This window comes from Lissotriton helveticus, chromosome 4_2, assembly GCF_964261635.1.
Source record: "Lissotriton helveticus chromosome 4_2, aLisHel1.1, whole genome shotgun sequence".
NCBI lineage: Eukaryota > Metazoa > Chordata > Amphibia > Caudata > Salamandridae > Lissotriton > Lissotriton helveticus.
In genome coordinates, this window is record NC_136064.1 from 114,538,934 (window position 1) to 114,559,031 (window position 20,098).

General features: G+C 46.7%; 1 protein-coding gene across 1 annotated transcript in view; it reads left to right on the forward strand.

Annotated features, from left to right (window-relative positions):
- LOC144751961 (uncharacterized) overlaps positions 1-20,098 on the forward strand; it is a 113,697-nt gene that overhangs the window by 75,050 nt on the left and 18,549 nt on the right. The window contains exons 6-7 of the mRNA XM_078639923.1: positions 10,423-10,614; positions 19,636-19,732. Of these exons, the coding sequence (XP_078496049.1) occupies positions 10,423-10,614; positions 19,636-19,732 (289 nt within the window). The remainder of the gene's footprint in view (positions 1-10,422; positions 10,615-19,635; positions 19,733-20,098) is intronic.

A 20,098-nucleotide genomic window follows, 5' to 3' on the forward strand; every position in this document is an offset into this window, starting at 1 on the left:
CCAAGATTTCCAAAAAAAGGGTTTATTATTAATTAACAAGTGTTTATTGTGCCAAATGGTAGAATTAAGAAATTCAGTTAATGTATTGGGGGGAGCAGAAGTCAAAGATAAGAGCAATTTGGCAGTGAACTTATGTATAGGAGAGGATAGAGTGTGTGGCTTGCGAGAAAAAGAGAGATATTCAGCAAAAGAGAAAGGGGACAAAGAAAAACGTTCAAGCGTAACCCATAAAGGGCAAGTATCGTCAGGGTCCTGTAACCATAAAGAGGCCTGTCTCAAAAGAAATGCCTTGTGATATGTGGGGAAGTCCGGAAAGTTAACACCTCCTTCTGATTTAGGGCGTATTAGTCAGAGAAGAGACATACAGGGTTTTTTGCCACTCCAAAGAAAAGTAGAAAGGATCGAGTTGATTTTCCTAACAAATTTTGTGGGAATAGGGATTGGGAGATTAGAGATCGTGTAGAGAACTATGGGGACCAGCATCATGTTAATGGTGTTGAGACGACCCCACCAGGAAAGATAAAGAGAATGTCATCTGGTAGTTAAATCAGAAAGCTTCTGAATACATTTATTGAGGGAAAAGTGAGACAGTATCCGTTATGTTGGGAGTGATATGCAAACCTAAGTATTTAATGGGGCAGGACTCCAAGTAAAGTGGGAAGCAGTGAAAACAGTTTTAAAAGTAAATTTAATAAAGCGCAAAATTTCGCACTTATCGCTGTTCAATTTATTCCCAGAAATTAAAGAGTATGCATGAACCTCTGCAAGGAAAGCAGGTACAGAAACATCAGGATTGGTTCAAAAAAAGTAAGATGTCATCCACGTACGCGGCAAGTTTGACATGGGTGTGCGGTGTCTGAAATCCAAAAATGTGGGGATTTTGGCAAAGTTTGGAGAGGAAGGGTTCCAAAGCGAGGTTAAAAAGAAACGGGGAAAGAGGGCAGCCTTGGCGAACACCTCTACCTAAAGTAAAAAAAGAGGAAATCAAACCGTTAGCACAAATAGCTGCTCTTGGGTTGGAGTAAAGGAAGGAAATTAAAGAGATAAATTTAGGACCAAAACCAAACCATTTAAGGGTAAAAAAAAGATGTGTCCATTCGACCCTATCAAATGCTTTTTCAGCATCTAGAGCAATCGCTGTCAAGGAATGTTGAAGACGGGAAGATTTGGATAGGATGTTAAATAAAAGCCTAGTATTATCAGTGAAAAACGCCCTATGACAAATCCAGACTGTTCGGGGCCTAACATATCAGGTACAAAGGGATCGAACCTCGCAGCAGAGCCTTAGCAAATAACTTATAGTCTATAATAACCAACGAAATGGGTCTATAGTTCTTAGAGTATCTGGTATCTTTTCCTTCCTTGGGAATGAGGCAGATGTAAGCATCAGAGAAAGTGTTGGATGATCTATCCAAAGTGACACATGAGTTTATACGGGAATGTAGCTTAGGAAGGAGAAGGGTAGAAAACTGAAGATAAAATTCAACTGTGAAGCCATCCGATCCAGGGGCTTTGTCTTTTTTAAGGTGCTGGAGGGCTGTGAGCAGTTCTTGTTGGGAGACATCAGATTCCAAAGAGGTAAGGTCAAGAGGAAAATTGTGAGGTTTGCGAATGTCTGAAAAGAAAGTGGATAAGGATTGGATAGTAGGATGTGCGTCCGAAGAATAAAAGGGTAGTGTAAAAGCGGGAAAATTCAGTAAGAATGTCAGAATCTTTATGCTGAAGGACAGAGTCGTCATCAAAAACAGCTTCGATGTTCAACTTATTATGTTTAACTTTCAGATAATTGGCCAAAATCTTCCCTGCTTTATTCGCACTAGATTTTAGCAAATACAGCGAAGCATCTTCTGTGGATTGTTTGTTAAATTTGAGTTTAGCGTCAATTAGAGCAGTCAAACTGCCTTGCGAGTGAGTAAAATAGGAGTGTTCCAATCTTTTAATGTTTTGGAGGAGATCCCCAGTAAATTTTCGGGCATTCTTCCGTTTTTTGGCGACAAAGCCAATTATGAAATCCCTTGCCGCCGCTTTAAAGGCGTCCCAAATAGTGTGCTTAGGGATGTTCGGCGTATCGTTGATTTAAAAAAAATCTTTAAAAAAATTAGAAAAAGAAGCATTAAATTTGTGGTCTAAAAGAAGAGCATTGTTAAAGCGCCACCTTCTAGGCCCCACGACTTTTGGTAAAATATCGATATTGATTAAGACAGGAGCGTGATCGGATAACAAAATAGGGTCAATTTCTGCATTAGTGAGAGTCTGGGAAATCTGATGGGAAATAAAAATGTAATCAATTCGAGATTGCGAATGGTGAGAGGGAGAGTAAAAAGTGAATTCTTTAGTCTCCGTATTACAGAGACACCAAGCATCAATGAGCTTATGTTGAAAAATTGCTCAGGCAAAAAGATTATGAGGCTTGTTGGGGGCAAAAGAGACCCTGGAACATCTATCTAGAGAGGGGTTCAGAGGTTGGTTACAATTCCCTGCCATTATAAAATTATAATCTACAAATCTGGTGATAAGGGAGGCCATCCTGTGCCAAACAAAAAGGGTCACCACCTGTGGGAGCATAAGCATTAAAAAGGGAAATTGGAACACCCCTTAAAGAAAGTTTGTCAGATAACCATCTACCATCAGCATCTGACTCTGTAGCAATCAAGGAATAAGAGAGAGATTTACGACATAAGATTACCACACCATTACGCTTGCCATCACCAGGAGCGTAAAAAACCTCACCCACCCAACCTCGTTTGAGTTTAGCAGATTCAATGTCAGACAAATGAGTCTCCTGAAGGAAAGCAAATACAGCATTCAGTTTGGCAAGGTGAGATAAAATCCTTTGTCTTTTGATGGGAGAATGAAGACCTTTAACGTTCCATGAAATAACTTTAACATACATTAGACATGGTAAAAAAATCTAACAAATGGCAGATCAAGTAAAAGAACAATATAGAGAGCAAAGACCAACACCAATAAAAATGAACAATTTGAGAGCAATTCAAGATGAAAGAAAAAAAAAAAGAGAAAACGCACCATAGTGTAAGAGAAAGTGAGAGAGAGAGCAGGAAATAGAACCAGAATAAAGAGGATATGAAATTGGAAAGAAAAAAGAAAGAAAAAGAAGTCATATCATCAAAGATAGCGGCAAATGACAGAGTAAAGAAAATAGTGAAGGAATAAAAGAGGATAAATGCAAAAAGGCACCCAATAAAGAGGAGGAGTGAATAAAAAAAAGAAAGGTAGGAAAAACAAATGATGAGGAAGGGAGGTAGACCATGGGTAGAAAAAACATACCTACAAACGAGGGGAGTCAAGGGATGGCAATCAGGAACAAAACCAGGAATGGAAGGAGGGAGGGGTGGAGCCACATCGAGCAGGCAAGACTTCGAAGGTCAGCGACACGTACAACCGGGGAAACTCATGGAAGAAATGGCGAATCTGCCAGAAACAGGGGAAGGTATCAAGAATTAGCAACCAGGAGGGGAATAAGGAGAGACACAACAAATACTTAGCTAATAAGGATATAAGAGAGAGACAGGAAAAATTGCAATAATACTATAAGAAGCGCGTCAACAGAGAAGAGACAAAGTAAGAATAAGGAGAACAGGGAAGAAAAGGTTAGAAAAGTGAGGATTCAGGTACAAGAAATTCAAGGAGGGGCGGAAGAAGAAGGGTCAGAAAGATCCATAGCGGTTATTCTGCATGAATTTAAGAAGCTGCGAAGGAGAACAGGATCCTCGTAGGTTGTTGTCTTGTTGTTGAAGGTGACTTTAAAGAGACACGGGTGGAAGAGACCATATCGAGCTCCAATAGATCGAAGATCAGGGCCCATGTCCAGGAAAGCCTTGCGAAGAGTTGCTGTAGCCTTGGCATAGTCCTGCGCAAAGGAAAGGGAAGAACCACACCAAGTAAGCCTAGGAGAGGCTCTAGCTGCAGAAAGAACTTTTAAAAGGTCTGCGTATTCTAAAAAATACATGATGACTCCTCGCGGTCTGGAAGTAGTTGATAATGAAGAAGAAGGAGGCCTGCCAAGCCTATGCGCACGTTGAATATTAAGCACAGTACCTTCTGGTAGATGAAGCAGCTTGGGGAGAAAAGATCTGAAGAAGGCAATTGGATCATTCCCCTCGCAACCCTCCACCAGGCCGTAAATACGCAGGTTGTTGCGTCGATTTCGATTTTCAAGTTCCTCCACTTGCCGTTGAAGAGAGGAGACCTGTGAAGACAAGTGTGAGACCTTGGCGGAGGATTCTTGAAGGGAGGAAATGCTTTGCTCTACAGAGGTGACCCTTGCATCCATTTGCGACCAATTATCAGTTGGCACCTGCAATTTGGTGTTGGTTTCCTCCATGAAGGGCCGAAGAGCTCTAATTTCCTCCAGTAAGAGTTCCACAGAAACAGAGGGTATAGGCTTAGGCGGAGAGGGCGGATCCTTTTTTAACCTCTTTGAAGTAACTTTTCCCGAGACAGGCATAGATGACTCCATTGTGAGAGGTATGTCTGGAGTAGAAGATAGATTGGAAGCCTCAAACTTGGCAAACTCGGAAAATAACTGGGAGTTTTTAAGCAGAGCGTATTTCGGAGCACTAGATACCATGTGCCGCCTGTCTCTATCCATAAAAAGGACCAGTAATTGTACACTGGGAGATATAACAGTGCCAATGTATAAACAGGCTGAGCTGCGCCAAGGCGTGGTAGAGTGTCACAGGGCTACATAAAAGGTAGTAAACACCTAATAAGTAAAGGAAGGAACATCCAGAACCCCAATGATGAAAAAATGGGAGGAAACCTCATCCACAGGAGTCAAAAAGCGCGTCTCAGAAGGAAAAAAAATTAGGGAAAATGATGAAGGCTGTGAGGAGCCACAAAATGACCGCCAGCATTGCAGAATGTCAAAATTCCTGTAATTGTGGAGAACTGAAGTAATGATGAAAAGGATTGTTAGTGAAATATCTCTTGAGATAAATAGAAAATAGAAAGTCAGATTATGAGCAAATAATACAATGGTACGCTACAATGAGGCATAGGAGGAGGAGAGCTGCACGTCCCGGCAAAGGAAAAAACCAAACAAAATGGCCGTCACGGCCGTTGGAGAGCTGCGACCGGACTTACTGCTGCAAAAAAATAAGATTTAAGTCCTGGGAACACGTCGGGGGAGAGCTTAGGGCATGCTCTGCACCTTCCGACATAGAAATCCGCTTTTTGAATCGCCGAGGCGCACCTCCGTCCACGGTTTCCTGCAGCGGTGACGGAGCGCTCACCAGAAAGCTGCCATGCTGCTCAGGTGCCAAGCCACGCCTCCCTGTCTCCTCTAATCTACCCATGCTGTCTCCGCTAATCTACCCATTCTGCCTCCGCTAATTTACTCATGTCATTTCTGCTAGCCTACCCATTCTGCTTCTACTAATCTACCTGTGCTGGCTCTGATGGTCTATCCATTCTGTTTCCGCTAATCTACCCATGCTGTCTCCGCTAATCTACCTATGCTGTCTCCGCTAATCTACCCATGCTGTCTCCGCTAATCTACCCATTCTGCCTCTGCTAATTTACTCATGTCATTTCTGCTAGCCTACCCATTCTGCTTCTACTAATCTACCTGTGCTGGCTCTGATGGTCTATCCATTCTGTTTCCGCTAATCTACCCATGCTGTCTCCGCTAATCTACCTATGCTGTCTCCGCTAATCTACCCATGCTGTCTCCTCTAATCTGCCCATGCTGTCTTCGCTAATCTACCCATGCTGTCTCCTCTAATCTGCCCATGCTGTCTTTGCTAATCTACCCATGCTGTCTCCTCTAATCTACCCATGCTGTCTCCACTAATCTATCCATGCTTCCTCCGCTAATTTACCCATGTCATTTCTGCTATCCTACCCATTCTGCTTCCACTAATCTACCTGTGCTGCCTCTGATGGTCTATCCATTCTGTCTCCGCTAATCTACCCATGCTTTCTCCGCTAATCTACCCATGCTGTCATGTAAAAGCTGGCAGAAAGGGACATTGGGGGCCGGTAGAGGGTCCTCCTTCCCCCTACCCCTAGGCTGTGGGCACTGGGGGGCACATAGTGCAGGGATATATGTGTGGCGACCCCTGTTTGTCTTGCAGCCTGTGCTGTAGCCAGCAGCACATGTTGTAATATGAAAAATAGTCAATGCGACCACCTCAGTGGCAGTGGCATTGTAATTGCTACTGTGTCGTTGTCAAAGTTGTCATAGATGGGCTTGATTTCGTGATGGAAGAAGGCACTGAGTCTGTCGCAGAGGTCCTGGGAGAGTGGGATGTCGGTAGTCTCAGTGCTAGGTTGGTCGAACTCTTGGATGATGCCAAAGAGTTCATTGATGTTGTATGCGTGGTTGGAGATTCTGGCCTGGAGTGCTGTCTTCCTTGAGTATCTGATGAGTTTGTGGTGGGCGGTGGTGGCTGCTTTAAGGTTGTAAAGGTCTGATAGGGTTTTGGAGTTTCTCATAGCTTTTCGGCTGGGAAAAGTGGAGCAGACCGAGGGTGAGGCACAGGTCCTCGAACCACGTTCAGCAGCGAAGAAAGGCAGAGGCTCTGCATAGATGTACTATTGATGGAACTGCGCAGAAACCTAGACGTGTCTTGCTCATCTTGGTGGGAGGCGGCCGCTATTAATACGGGGTCAGGGGAGGAAGGGGCAGCTGGGAAGCGGGAAAGGGAGTGGGAACACCCTGAAGCGGCCACGGGGCAGAAGCGGCGGAAAAAGTGGTAGAGAGAGGCAAAAACGGGGAAAGGAGAGGAGTGATAATTACATAAAGTTCAAGTAAAGGAGAATAAAAAGTTAAGAGGAACCAGGTAACGGAAAAAAAGGAGAATGTAGATCAGAGAAATGAAGGGAGGCAAGTGGCTGGGAAAGGAGGAGCAGACCGAGGGCGAGGTACAGAGCCTGAAACCACGGTCCGCAGCAGAGAAAGGCAGAGGCACTGCCTAGGTGCTCCGTTGGTGGAGCTGCAAGCTGGAAGAGCAGAAACCCAGAGGTGTTTTTTTTTACTTTACGGTTTTAAGACCATGACTTGCCCTGAGTGATCCCTCATCTGATAATGGTTGGCCATGACAGGGGCTGTGGCAGATTTGAGATGGTTTGAGTTCTGCTCTTGTAGAGGTGTGAGATGCCAAGAGCCTGAACAGCAGATCTAAAGACGGGGCAGGAATCAGAAGTCTGAGTTTTCTAAGATGTCAGGGCTTGGTGCATCCAAGTTGGGTGAGGCTGTCTGTACCAGCTTTCAAATGTATCCATTTTTGAATTGGAGGTGGTAAAGTTTTAGAGCATGCAAGAATGATTTCTATTTTTATAGTGTTCAGCTTCAATGAGAAACCATTCGTCCAATTTTCCAAGATTCTGTGTAATTAAAATCTTAATGTTGACATTTTTAGGTCTAGTTTGCAACTGTCAACATATTGGAGTTGCAAACCCTTTTTAACAAAGCACTTCCACGTAATCAATAAAAAGAAAAAGACTTCTGAGGCAGACCCATTAATTCATGTTTTACCACTTATACTGCTCCTCCCCATATAAAACAATGGTAGATATTTAGCATTCCCACTGGCTCAGACATTTACTAAAAATTATTCTGACAACACACCAGGAGCACTTTGCAGAAAATGATCAGTGCCCCCTGGCCCAACCATGCCATGTGGATATGATAAACTGGTCAGAATATGTTGGTTTTGTTTTTCTAAGAAAATTTGTCTTTGAAAAATAAAAAATATAACATCCCTCGTGCACCTGGAGATTCCTTCCATCGAGCTGAGGAAAATGATATCTGAGTTGGCCATATTGGCGTGTGAGATAGAGGAATTAAAAACAGCATTAGAGGTCACCCCCTAAACAAGGAAGGCCTTCCAAAGCCATGGGGCCAGAAAGCTGCTTCTTGGCCAGATGTTCCCTTCTCTCTAGAGGGGGCAGGAAAAGGAGAGGTGGCCGTGCGGGGCATCCTCCAATTTTTGATGGAGGCTCCATTACTGACCACCTTCAAATGAGTCCTTTGGTGTCCCTCTGGCTGGCGTTTAGATGATGCTTGTTGGAGCTTGCCCCAACAGTAGAGGCCGACTTCAAATCCCCTGCCGACTTTCTGTGAAAGCTGGCCTGAAAAGCCTTCACTGGCTCCCGGTCAGAGATAGAATTAAGTTCAATACCCCCTGCTTAACTCACCGAGCATATTGGAAAACTGGAGCTGCCATCAACCACTAATTGATCACGTCATATAGCCCTGCTAGGCAGCTCAGATCATCATCCTCTCTCCTGGTGACGGTACCCAGGATTAAGAGACCCAGATGCGGAGGCCGGTCATTTTCGTACAACGCTCCAATACTTTGGAACTCCGTTCCTTATCATTTGCGCGCAGAGCCCAATCTCTTATATTTTTGCAAACAACTAAAAACCCTGCTCTTTAAATAAAACTGATTAACCTTAAATACTGCCCCCACAAACCTAAGTCTGCAGCGCTAGGATGCCTCAGGGTAGCTATCGCGCTCTATAAATGACCTTTTCATTTAATTTAATTTCATTTAATTTCATTTCACCTAGGATATGCCCAGGGAGGAAGGCTTGTGGGTGCACGCTCCTCACTGCTTCAAATCTTAGATTACTTTCTCTAGCGGCCTCTCTTACCCCATCTCTTCCTTTCTCTTTTTCTCCTTGACTCTCTCACATTATCTCTTTCTACCCCTTCCTTTCTGCTCTTCTTTACCCTTCGACTTCTCTTTCTTTCCAATGGTTCTGCCCCCTTCCATTTCAGCCCTTCTTTGCATCTTATTCTCTATGGAGCTACTCACAGAGGTAAGTAAAATAGTACTGCAATAATTTGGCCTTGAACACTGCACCTTTTAATGCTATCTAGTTGGCAATATGAGTAGCATGCTGCTGGTTAATGTGTTACTCCTACAAATGTTTTAATACATGGGGGATAATGGGCTGCTGACCATCTAATGAGCGATAGTGGGAAGAAATGTTATTCTTCATACTGTTTTCTATTCATTATAGGTCAATGATGGAAAATATCCTTTATCACGTAGTCACTACCATGATCTGCCTTTACAACGTCGGACCGCGATGTTGTCAGGCGTTACTTTTTTTAACTTGCAAGTCATTACAATTACTTACTTTAGTGGGTGTGTTGTTGGACTGGTGTTGGATTTTTAAGCCCAACACCTTCCCTACTGTTAGGTAGACTGAAGTTGGAATAGTCATTTATAGTCTTTCAAAGTCTACAGTAAGTTGTTGTAATGCCTTGCATGGTAAAGTACTGTCTGGTAATGTTGCAGTCTGGGTAGTAACTGTGGTGTAAAGGCATGTGAGGTAAATGCAAGCGGGGTTCCTTCATACAACCGTCAATGATATGAATTGGTTGAATCGATTTAATTAAGTGCTATGTATTGCTGATTGATATTTTTAACTATATATGTTAATCAATTGAGGAATGTGCAATATTTCAATAAGAATCTATTTCTTGGAAATAAGGAAAAATGCAATTGAAAATTGTACTCCTGTAGTACCACTCTACAATACTCCTGCCTAGCCTCAACTTTTGAGATTACCCTTAACCCCTTCCATGCTGATGACAGCCGGGAGCCGTCATGGCACACAGTGCTCGTGTGCTGATGACGGCTCCCGGCCGTCATGACCGCACCCGTGATCGGAATGTGCCGCACAGGCACAGAATCGCGGCCGCGTATACATTGAAAATGGTCATAAAAAGGGAACAGCCAGGGAATATTCCTATAGAGTTACTACAAATAGAGAGGACTCAGCCCTCACTGCACCGGTACCAAGAGGGAGATGTATATTTTGGGAAGATTGAGAGAGGTGCAGAAGAGCACAAGACAGACTCCTCCAGTAGTACTGTTTCCTGCTCTCAGAAGGGCTTTCATGAATTGGCTCCTCTCTGTCTCCAATCTCTCAGTCCTCCTTTCTCTCCACCCTCTATTCCCTCTTCCTTACTCACTCACCCCTCTCTTTAGCTCTCTCTTACTCTTCCCTCCAGAAGTCGGCCTCTGCCTTGGTCTTCCAGCCAATCATACCTTCCCAGGCACCACCAGGCAGTCCCACCTGTCCCAGCCTGCTAGTTAGCTGCCCCTATTGGTTAAGTCACCCTTACTAGACCATGGCACTCCTGCCTCTAGAGCTAAAAAGAGGTGAGCAGTCAGGGCCCTGGCTCCCTCCCTGGCAGGAGTAACCTTAGTGTCATGGTGTACTTGTCAGTCTTTTTGGTTTGCAGGAGTACACTTATTTTGGTTAACAGGCGTTATAGTTAAAGTTTATGATAAAAAATGTTTTTCTTTTCACAGGGTTTCATGGATCTCCTTCTGTGATTGGCAGCATAATTGTAATGTGTACATTCACCTTGATGCAGCTATAAAATATACTTGTATAAGGACAAACATCTATGTGTTTCCATTTCTGCAAATACAGGCGATGTGATGTTCAGCACCCAAACGACCTCAACTACTCAGCCGACCTCTGGTACTCCGCTGACCACTGGTACTCCGCTGACCTCTGGTACTCCGCTGACCTCTGGTACTCCACCGACCTCTGGTACTCCGCCGACCTCTGATTATGTTCACTGGACAGTGAACTTTTCTCAGCCTGAGTGCATACCTGCAGGTACCCTATCAAACCACACTGAGTATTGTCTTCATATCCTCCAGGCTTTCTCTTCAATAAATGTTCTTACTATAATGTTGGTAGCATTTTAGAGGGTAAGGTTCACACCCACAAGACCCTCAAGAGGCAGAGTTTCAGGTGTGGGATTGTAGTGAAAAAGCAGGTTGGTGATGCCATGTGATATGCTTGTTGGATTAGCAACGTTTTTAACTGGCATTTGAAGATAGGCTTGTTATCACTTGCCTCTAAGTTTTGTGGTACTGTGTCCCAATAATCTTGGCGGCACATTAACCTTCACTTCTTTGCATTCAACTTTCACAAGCCTATGTAGATCCCATATCTATCTGCCTTTCAAACAAAAGGAAAAAAGAGGTTGAAATATAATATTATGTAGTTTAATAAACTTATTTTAAAATATATTAAGTAGTTTAATAAAGTTACAGTAATATTAAAATCAATCAAATTAGTAAGAGTAAAGATATTACACTGTGAAAGGAAAACTGCTAAGCCCAAGTTCTCATTTTAAGAGAGGTAAATATACCCAAACATTGTGAAGAAAAAATGGTTGTTGAATATAAAACATCACAAATGCAGCCACAACCGCTGAGAGAGATGACGTTTCAGTCCAGTTTGCCTGAATAGTGAAGACCAGCATCAGGATAATGCGATTTGGAAACTCCCCCACATTTTGGATTGTCCTGATTGAAAATTGGACCATGTGCCATGTGACTGAGATGCTCAAGCATATTTATAAGAGTACAATGTATCAATGTACCGAACAAAAGGTGGGCAAAGTATTACAGGGGATGTATGTTTCCGCAGCAGCTTTAACAACCACTTTTAGAAACCTTTGCTTCATGAGTGTGTTTAGAGCCTAGCGAAGATGTAATGAGTAAGCAAGAATATTCCCCTCACCCACTTGTAGGGAAGTAAATTGCAGCCACAACCTGGCTTCTGTGGTACCTTAAGACGCACAAGCATTGGTGCCACTGCACCTGCTGAACAATCTATAGATATGCCCCCCCCCCCCGGAGTATGCTGTGTAAATGTACTATCGGGAAAAGTGGGATTAAAGCACGCAGCATGTAGGATTACATTGGCGATCCAGTGAGTGATGTCATAAAAGATCTAGAAACCAAAGACGTCCTCAAGCAGAGGAACATTCTAGAATGCCTCTTCTTGGTGAAGCTGGATTGGGCAAAGAGAACTGGAAGGTGTACAGAGTTATGTGTGCATAGCAAAAAAATATATATTTTTAGATGTTTCAGAATTTTTTTTAGTTCAAGCTTGAGCCAGCGTGCATGCTCTGCTCTAGCGAGCTGCTGTAGTAGAGTATGGACGAGAAGCCCCGCTCACTCCCCGCCCATATTTTTTATAAGTTGTGTCTTTGTCATTCGTAAATGCTGGCTTCTGATTCTGTAATTAGCTTGTTAGTCCCTCCTTAGTATGGCCATCTCTTCATTTGTAACCTCCCTTGGCTACTGGCCCCTTTACTGCAGTTGTTACACTGTATGTGTTATTTAGTCTATAAGCACTATTTTCTTTATTGCATTTCTCCTACTTTAGGCAGGACAACGTGCTTTGTTTACGTTCAGTCCGCCATGCGTGCTTTCACTTTCAAAGCAGCCGGGACAATGCGGCCATTTATTTACAATGCCATAGGTCTCGTATTTAAATGGGAGACCTATAGCATTGCAAATATTTGTCTCCCTTTGCAGTCTTTTTATACAGCGCAAACTTTTTGGAGCACTTTACGTGAACCTCAGTTACATGACAAAAGAAAACATTAATTTTTGGTAGGCACAAGGAGATTAAGTGATTTGCCCAGAATCAAAGGATGTTGAGCTGATGCCGGGAATCAAACCTGATTAACCTGCTCCAAAGTCGGCTGCTCTGGCGGTTCTCAGCAGGGGTCGCGCAAAGGCCGCGTTTTCATTAAAGGACCTAGGCCTATCTGTGCTGCTTCACCTATGTGTTTCATTTCCTAAAGTGTGTCTAAATTTACTTGTTGTTCTGAGAACAAAACTTGGCGGTGAGACCGGCCGGATAGCAAGTACACGCTTGGGCTCATCGGATGGGCTCCTCGGGGCTCGTTATCTGGAGAGTGGGAGAACAGCGGTTTGCGCAAAGGGGCGAGTAGAAAAGCCACGATCAGACCCTATGCAGAGCCTATCCCGGAACAATCCGCACATGCTGCTGATGCCGCGCGGCCTCCTACTGGGGGGCAGCGAGGTGTCTATGTGAGCAGGGGTCGTGGCATGCATCACAAGGATATATATTGCTGCCACCACTCTGGGGATTGTAGGGTTGAGGCGACTTTGAACAAAGGTCTTTATGTTTACCTGTATGGTTATCAAGTTGCGAGTGTGTGAAGGCGGGGGCTGTACACAGTTGTATTGGGTGGCCTCCAATTGCATGGGCATCCTGGAGCATTTATCTCATAAGTATTTGTGACATAATGCAACGTTACATTATTGCAGTTTAAATTTTGAAGTCGACAAAGGCATTGGGGTACTTTACATGAGCACCGGTTACATTAAACACATTCAATTTGGTAGGCACGGGAGAAGGAGTTAAGTTATTTGCCCAGAATCACAGGGTGGGCAGCTGATGCCGAGACTCGAACCCGGCTTTCCAGTGCCCCGTCAGCAGCTATGGTGTTACGCTTCACCCTCTCCCCCAAACTGTCTGTTTTAAATGCGCACTTTCTGTTCTTCACATCACGATCATCATCACTACTTGTGTTAGGCTAGTTAGAGGCCATGGACATGGACACAAAGGGATGGTCTACTTTACAAGCATATGGCACCTAAGAAGAGGGTGTACTGCTTCATTCACATGGGGCAAAAGCCGTGCTTTGAATGGGCAGAGACTGAGTATCTGCACTTCTATAATTTCAAAGAAATGGCACTTAAACGTCCTTTTGCTAGAGATTTTTAATTCTTCATATGGGAGAGTAGCGGCACTTCAGAGATTGAAGCAGGAACTCTGATAGCGTGAGTACCGACACTTCACAGTTAGAAGCAGGCACTCTGATAGCGTGAGTACCCGCACTTCACAGTTTGAAGCAGGCACTCTGATAGTGTGAGTACCGGCACTTCACAGTTTGAAGCAGGCACTCTGATAGAGTGAGTACAGGCGCTTCACAGTTTGAAGCAGGCACTCTGATAGAGTGAGTACCCGCACTTCACAGTTTGAAGCAGGCAGTCTGATAGAGTGAATACCGGCACTTCACAGTTTGAAGCAGGCACTCTGATAGTGTGAGTACCGGCACTTCACAGTTTGAAGCAGGCACTCTGATAGAGTGAGTACAGGCGCTTCACAGTTTGAAGCAGGCACTCTGATAGAGTGAGTACCTGCACTTCACAGTTTGAAGCAGGCACTCTGATAGAGTGAGTACCCGCACTTCACAGTTTGAAGCAGGCACTCTGATAGAGTGAGTACCGGCACTTCACAGTTTGAAGCAGGCACTCTGATAGAGTGAGTACCGGCACTTCACAGTTTGAAGCAGGCACTCTGATAGAGTGAGTACCGGCACTTCACAGTTTGAAGCAGGCACTCTGATAGAGTGAGTATCGGCACTTCACAGTTTGAAGCAGGAACTCTGATAGTGTGAGTACCGGCACTTCACAGTTTGAAGCAGGCACTCTGATAGAGTGAGTACCGGCACTTCACAGTTTGAAGCAGGCACTCTGATAGAGTGAGTACAGGCGCTTCACAGTTTGAAGCAGGCACTCTGATAGAGTGAGTACAGGCGCTTCACAGTTTGAAGCAGGCACTCTGATAGTGTGAGTACCCGCACTTCACAGTTTGAAGCAGGAACTCTGATAGAGTGAGTACCGGCACTTCACAGTTTGAAGCAGGAACTCTGATAGAGTGAGTACCCGAACTTCACAGTTTGAAGCAGGAACTCTGATAGAGTGAGTACCGGCACTTCACAGTTTGAAGCAGGCACTTTGATAGCGTGAGTACCCGAACTTCTATGATATCATTTAAAGCACTGGCATTTTGTGCTCCACGTTAGGATGCTACACCTGGGAGACTGAAGGCAGGGGCGGGGTATTCCTGTATTCGCGAGATGGTGGGGACTTCATGACAGATGTCATTCTCCCGCCAGGTTGGTATTGATAAAAACTGCTGTCACCAGGGAAAATGTCAGTAGCTTCTGGACTCATGGTAGGTAGGGCATGCGTTGCATTGAGAGCCTTGGGTCCTATAAGGCTCAGGGGTACCATGGAGCCACAGCCCCCCTGCCCCACATATGGAGAAAATCAGCCCCCCTCCCCCACATATGGAGAAAATCAGCCCCCCTCCCCCACATATCAGGAACATCAGCCCCCCTCCCCCACACATGGAGGAAATCAGCCTCCTCCCCCACACATGGAGAAAATCAGCCCCCTCCCCCACAATTGGAGAAAATCAGCCCCCCTCCCCCACACATGGAGAAAATCAGCCCCCATCCCCCACACATGGAGAAAATCAGCCCCTCCCCCACACATGGAGGACATCAGCCCCCCTCCCCCACACATGGAGGAAATCAGCCCCCCTCCCCCACATATCGGGAAAATCAGCCCCCCTCCCCCACACATGGAGAAAATCAGCCCCCCTCCCCCACATATCGGGAAAATCAGCCCCCCTCCCCCACATATGGAGGAAATCAGCCCCCATCCCCTACACATGGAGAAAATCAGCCCCTCCCCCACACATGGAGGACATCAGCCCCCCTCCCCCACACATGGAGGAAATCAGCCCCCCTCCCCCACACATGGAGAAAATCAGCCCCCATCCCCCACACATGGAGGAAATCAGCCTCCTCCCCCACACATGGAGGAAATCAGCCCCCCTCCCCCACTTATCGGGAAAATCAGCCCCCCTCCCCCACACATGGAGAAAATCAGCCCCCCTCCCCCACATATCGGGAAAATCAGCCCCCCTCCCCCACATATGGAGGAAATCAGCCCCCATCCCCTACACATGGAGAAAATCAGCCCCTCCCCCACACATGGAGGACATCAGCCCCCCTCCCCCACACATGGAGGAAATCAGCCCCCCTCCCCCACACATGGAGAAAATCAGCCCCCATCCCACACACATGGAGGACATCAGCCCCCCTTCCCCCACACATGGAGGAAATCAGCCCCCCTCCCCCACACATGGAGAAAATCAGCCCCCATCCCCCACACATGGAGAAAATCAGCCCCTCCCCCACACATGGAGGACATCAGCCCCCTCCTCCACACATGGAGGAAATCAGCCCCCTCCCCCACACATGGAGAAAATCAGCCCCTCCCCCACACATGGAGGACATCAGCCCCCCTCCCCCACACATGGAGGAAATCAGCCCCCCTCCCCCACATATGGAGGAAATCAGCCTCCTCCCCCACACATGGAGGAAATCAGCCCCCCTCCCCCACATATCGGGAAAATCAGCCCCCCTCCCCCACACATGGAGAAAATCAGCCCCCCTCCCCCACATATCGGGAAAATCAGCCCCCCTCCCCCACATATGGAGGAAATCAGCCTCCTCCCCCACACATGGAGGAAATCAACCCCCTCCCCATACATGGAGAAAATCAGCCCCCCTCCCCCACACATGGAGAAAATCAGCCCCCCTCCCCCACAATTGGAGAAAATCAGCCCCCCCTCCCCCACACATGGAGAAAATCAGCCTCCCTCCCCCACATATCGGGAAAATCAGCCCCCCTCCCCCACAATTGGAGAAAATCAGCCCCCCTCCCCCACACATGAAGAAAATCAGCCTCCCTCCCCACATATCGGGAAAATCAGGCCCCCTCCCCCACTTATGGAGGAAATCAGCCTCCTCCCCCACACATGGAGAAAATCAGCCCCCCTCCCCCACATATCGGGAAAATCAGCCCCCCTCCCCCACACATGGAGAAAATCAGCCCCCCTCCCCCACATATCGGGAAAATCAGCCCCCCTCCCCCACATATGGAGGAAATCAGCCTCCTCCCCCACACATGGAGGAAATCAACCCCCTCCCCATACATGGAGAAAATCAGCCCCCTCCCCCACAATTGGAGAAAATCAGCCCCCCTCCCCCACACATGAAGAAAATCAGCCTCCCTCCCCACATATCGGGAAAATCAGGCCCCCTCCCCCACTTATGGAGGAAATCAGCCTCCTCCCCCACACATGGAGAAAATCAGCCCCCCTCCCCCACATATCGGGAAAATCAGCCCCCCTCCCCCACACATGGAGAAAATCAGCCCCCCTCCCCCACCATATCGGGAAAATCAGCCCCCCTCCCCCACATATGGAGGAAATCAGCCTCCTCCCCCACACATGGAGGAAATCAACCCCCTCCCCATACATGGAGAAAATCAGCCCCCCTCCCCCACACATGGAGAAAATCAGCCCCCCTCCCCCACAATTGGAGAAAATCAGCCCCCCTCCCCCACACATGGAGATAATCAGCCTCCCTCCCCCACATATCGGGAAAATCAGCCCCCCTCCCCCACATATGGAGGAAATCAGCCTCCTCCCCCACACATGGAGAAAATCAGCCCCCCTCCCCCACACATGGAGAAAATCAGCCCCCCTCCCCCACATATTGGGAAAATCAGCCCCCTCCCCCACATATTGGGAAAATCAGCCCCCCTCCCCCACATATTGGGAAAATCAGCCTCCTCCCCCACACATGGAGAAAATCAGCCCCCCTCCCCCACATATCGGGAAAATCAGCCCCCTCCCCCACACATGGAGAAAATCAGCCCCCCTCCCCCACATATCGGGAAAATCAGCCCCCTCCCCCACACATGGAGAAAATCAGCCCCCCTCCCCCACATATTGGGAAAATCAGCCCCCTCCCCCACACATGGAGAAAATCAGCCCCCCTCCCCCACATATCGGGAAAATCAGCCCCCCTCACCCACATATGGAGGAAATCAGCCCCCTCCCCCACACATGGAGGACATCAGCCCCCCTCCCCCACACATGGAGAAAATCAGCCCCCCTCCCCCCACATATCAGGAAAATCAGCCCCCCTGTCCCACACATGGAGGAAATCAGCCCCCTCCCCCACACATGGAGAAAATCAGCCCCCTCCCCCACATATCAGGAAAATCAGCCCCCCTCCCCCACATATGGAGGAAATCAGCCTCCTCCCCCACACATGGAGAAAATCAGCCCCTCTCCCCACACATGGAGAAAATCAGCCCCCCTCCCCCACATATCAGGAAAATCAGCCCCCCTCCCCCACATATGGAGGAAATCAGCCCCCTCCCCCACACATGGAGGACATCAGCCCCCCTCCCCCACACATGGAGAAAATCAGCCCCCCTCCCCCACATATGAGGAAAATCAGCCCCCCCTGTCCCACACATGGAGGAAATCAGCCCCCTCCCCCACACATGGAGAAAATCAGCCCCCTCCCCCACATATGGGGAATAATCAACACCCCTCCTGCACACATGGAGGAAATCAGCCCCCCTCCCCCACACATGGAGGAAATCAGCCCCCCTCCCCCACACATGGAGAAAATCAGCCCCCGCCACTTACGATGGACAGCAGCCAATGACTATGCTTGTGACTTGCACATTGTGTATGTCCACGTCCAGACCTCAAGCTTGCGTGTCAGACGTGACTGGAATGATTGACAGGCGCGCTAGTCCCCCTGCCACTGGTTGATTATGTGGGCTTGGGGTTTTATCTCTATTAAAATGGCATAAGTGAGGTCAATATCGAAGGTTAAAAATAAGATCACCCTGCCTCATTTACACGAGTGCTGGGAGGGGCGTCCGCAGTTTCTTTTACCGTGGGCAGCTGGGGCTCGCGTGTTTCCACATGAACAGTATGATGGAGAGGATTCCACCGGGCACGGACGCACTTCTTAGCATCTGCAGAAATGTGTCCAGGAGTGTTTGGCCCTTATACAAAGGTTTGTTAACTTTTGACCTCAAACCAAAAATTGTTTCAAAACATACTTCCCCAGTTTTTAATTTTATTAAAAATAACGGTGGCCAGTTTCCCATCACATTGGGACAGCAGTAACATGGCAGATAAGCCCCATCAACCGTTATCACGCAGCTGCACATATGGTGTAGGGAAGGGGCTCTTGTTTTTGAGCTACAATATATATTGCTATAAAAATTTCTTCAGCATCAGGTATTGACAGAATATTTGCATTTTCAACCTAAGTGGGAAGGGTATGCTGCCCAGACGTGGGTCCCGTGCTCTCCACACAATTGGAGTCAAGCTAGCCCGGCTGATGACGGCTGATAGCCAGAAACTGGTCCTAGGATGCTTGATTCCGGTCAAGGGAAGACCTGGCTTGGCAGTTCGGGCTGGACTGTTCCCATGAGGCACAGAGTCAGACTGATTTGCATATGGCCATGTCTGACCCTGGGTGGCGTGGTGAGCAAAATAACGATGGATTAAACCCAGGTCTGTGACTGGGGGTGAATGTTTGACAATGTTCAACATTCCGTCCATCATCTTTTTGTGTTGCGCTGCCAGAACATTTGCCAATAATGAATGCCTATCATTGGATATCTGCGTTGAGTATTGGAACTGTCAAGAAGTTGCCAGCACTGCAAGGACAAAAAACATAATGTCATTTGGGTTATATTTAAAGTATCAAAAAAAGTATAACTCTTTTTATTATACCTTTTCAACATACTGCATAGTAGCCACACTGCTCTACACCATATCTTAAAAACATTGGAAAGCCAGTAGCTTTGCCTAAAAACGTTTAAGGTCCCAAAGGCGAGACCTATTGGCTTTGCCAATGCTTATTTGAAGAGGCACTAAACTGTACTGCATTGTTTCTCTTGCATGCTCACTAATAGTTCGAATAGGTTATTATGGGATTGGTTGAGTAAATGTTCCAAGTGTTTTAATTTTTTTAATTTTTTTATTTATCTAATAATCTTAAAACCGTAAATGTGCACGAAGTTGGAATTGCACAGCATTTTAAAACGTGTGCAGTGTACTAAGTGTAAAACACACAGAAAGTGAATTTGAAAGTAATTGTGATTTTTCTGTCTTTTAAATGTTTAGATCCAGGAAGAAAGTTCCCAGTGATGTGCTCCGGGCAGCGATCAAACCTCGTCCGACACTGTGACCTGTACGGCTGCGGGTGCTACCGGTGTCCCAGGTGAGGTGGCCTAGGTTTAAATGCACTCGAGCCTATTGATTGTCATTAAACTTGTGTGGTAGTGATAAGCACCTCTGGCGACGCAGAAACAATAGGTTAACCGCTTCAATGCGGCGCACATCGGGCGGCCCCCAGCCGTCCGACGCACACGCCCACCGTGATATCAGACGGCCATGGGGCGTCCGACGCACGGAAGAGGTTAAGGACATCGACCGAACTGATTTTTGGAATGATGAGGTAGCGACACACGGGGCTAACACGCTAAAAGTGAGGGGGGCCACAGTGTGAGTCCCTGGCAAGGACTCCAAATCCAGAAGGAATGCTGTTTTTGCTATCCTGCATGGTCTCTTTATTTAGGCTAACTGA